The 2,165-nt window shown below is 41.3% G+C and overlaps 1 protein-coding gene across 1 annotated transcript in view; it reads right to left on the bottom strand.

The window, feature by feature from the left end:
* LOC106875982 (N-acetylneuraminate lyase) overlaps positions 1-2,165 on the bottom strand; it is a 33,412-nt gene that overhangs the window by 15,927 nt on the left and 15,320 nt on the right. Inside the window, exon 3 of the mRNA XM_052966699.1 lies at positions 49-119. Within this exon, the coding sequence (XP_052822659.1) occupies positions 49-119 (71 nt within the window). The remainder of the gene's footprint in view (positions 1-48; positions 120-2,165) is intronic.

The raw sequence follows: 2,165 nt of genomic DNA, 5'->3' as shown, positions 1-2,165 counted from the left end.
TGTGTGTGTGTGTGTGTGTGTGTGTATTTAAAAGGGAAGATGACTTACCAAAGATATTGTCGACCTGACTCCGGACCAGGAAATCTATATAGATATCAAAGCTGGAAAAGTCAATATCACTGCAAAAAAAAAAAAAGAAGAAAAGGTATTTAATTATTTTACAAAATAACAGTTTAATGTTTTACACAACAAGTGTAGCTGTGTGGTTAAGAAGTTGTTTCTTAGCTTTCTCTTGCAGTCTGTCCCTGTCTCTCTCCAATTCTCTCTCTCTGGAAGAGAGAAGCTGTAGGAGAGGACGATCAGTGCTAGGTTTTTAAAAAAAATGCCCAAGATCCTGTTTGGCCATAGACATAGTGGAGTACAAGTGACAGGATGATAAACACAAGACCACTGGTCAATAAACTAATACAAATGTATAGTAATTCTACATTTTATAACAACCAAATGCACTAGCGTAGCTGGAGTGTGTGCCACCCAGGGCGGCCCTTCCATTTGCCACCCCCAGACCCCACAAAAACACATACTGCCAACAGCAATAGCCTACAACATGATGGAAAGTGCTGCCCGGGGTGGACCCCCTCCCTCACCCCCCACGCCAGCTACACTAGTGATCAAACGTACCTACACATAGTTCCTATTTACAGCTGAGAAAACTGAGTCAGCAAGAAATAACAGTTTTGTCCATGGAGACAGTGAAGTGCTGGTGAAAGGCTAATGACCCATCAGTACACTTACAGCTTGTCAATTCTTGTTACTTTAAGAGAAAATACCCCCCCCCCACTTATTACGTACTGTACTTAATCTAAATCTGTGCCATAAACCAGTCAGTGTTATTGATCCAGGCTCTATTCTAATGTGATCTTTAAACAAAGATCTTTTCACCATATCCTCGCAACAAGTTGGATTATTTCAGCAAACATTTGTAAAAGGTAACGTATCAATATTATTTGCAGCCGATCAATACATGCTCATTGTGCTTCTGTTGATAATCATCATCGTCAATGCTTTAACGTCCACCGTTTCATGCTGGCATGGGTCAGGCGAGATTTATTGAGGCAGATTTTCTCCACCCAGATTCCCTTTCTGCTGCTACCATCATTTGTCTCCAAGCACAGAGATATTTCTCTCCGTGATTTGAGATGCTTTTTACAGAAGACGGGGAATAAAGGATATGGCATGTGTGAGAGTCATGTTTGGTAACAGCTATGACATGATGCTGGGGCAAGGAGACAGTAACACACATGCACACACACACACATGCACACACATGCACACACACAGATGCATACATGCACATACACACAAACATGCACACACAGACAAATACACGCATGCACACAGTTGCACACACACAGATGCACACACACATGCACACACATATGCACACACAGAGACACATACACATGCACACACAGACACACACATGCACACACATACATAAACACAAACATACACACATGCACACACACACAGGTGCACACACGCACATGCGCCCACACATGCACACACACACATGCACACACGCACATACAAACACGCACACACATGCACACAGTCTTTTATTAACACTCAAGCTGAGAGGACCTCTCCTGACTGGCCTCAATAAACTGACCCCTAATATCATGTCCTTGGTTTCTACTGGTTTTAATAGGTTGACCAGCACGCTGAGCGTCCAGTGGCAAAAAGGCAGAAGATAGAAAAACAGTCACTGGTCACATGTGGGCAGTAGATAGAAGGGAAGGAGGGACAGAGACTGGCACAGAGAGAGAGAGAGAGAGAGAGAGAGAGAGAAAGTACTGGTCAAACTTTTTCTCCTCTCAATTCTGTTCTTTATATCCATTTGAGGATTTCTCTCAATGTTAATCCATCATTCTCGTGTTTAGCCCCAAGGCTATATTTATTTATTTCTTCATTGTCTTTGTCTCCTGTTTCAAATTACTGTTGTTTACTTTCGTATGTCCACCCTGTATTATTTTGTTTGTTTGAGCCCTAATTCTTTGCAAATCTTGCATGTGCCACCGATATACGAAGTTCCTAGACTTATTGTTAAAGGCATGAAAATAGGTTTTAGTATTTTTCGGTCAATAACTGATGAAGTATTAGGGTTCTGGTGCATGTCTTATATGTACGTTTTGTAGTATTAAATTATGTATATATATATATAT

This window comes from Octopus bimaculoides, chromosome 3 (genome assembly GCF_001194135.2).
Source record: "Octopus bimaculoides isolate UCB-OBI-ISO-001 chromosome 3, ASM119413v2, whole genome shotgun sequence".
NCBI lineage: Eukaryota > Metazoa > Mollusca > Cephalopoda > Octopoda > Octopodidae > Octopus > Octopus bimaculoides.
The sequence above is the reverse complement of the archived record's forward strand: the minus strand, read 5'-3'. Positions and strand labels throughout refer to the sequence as shown.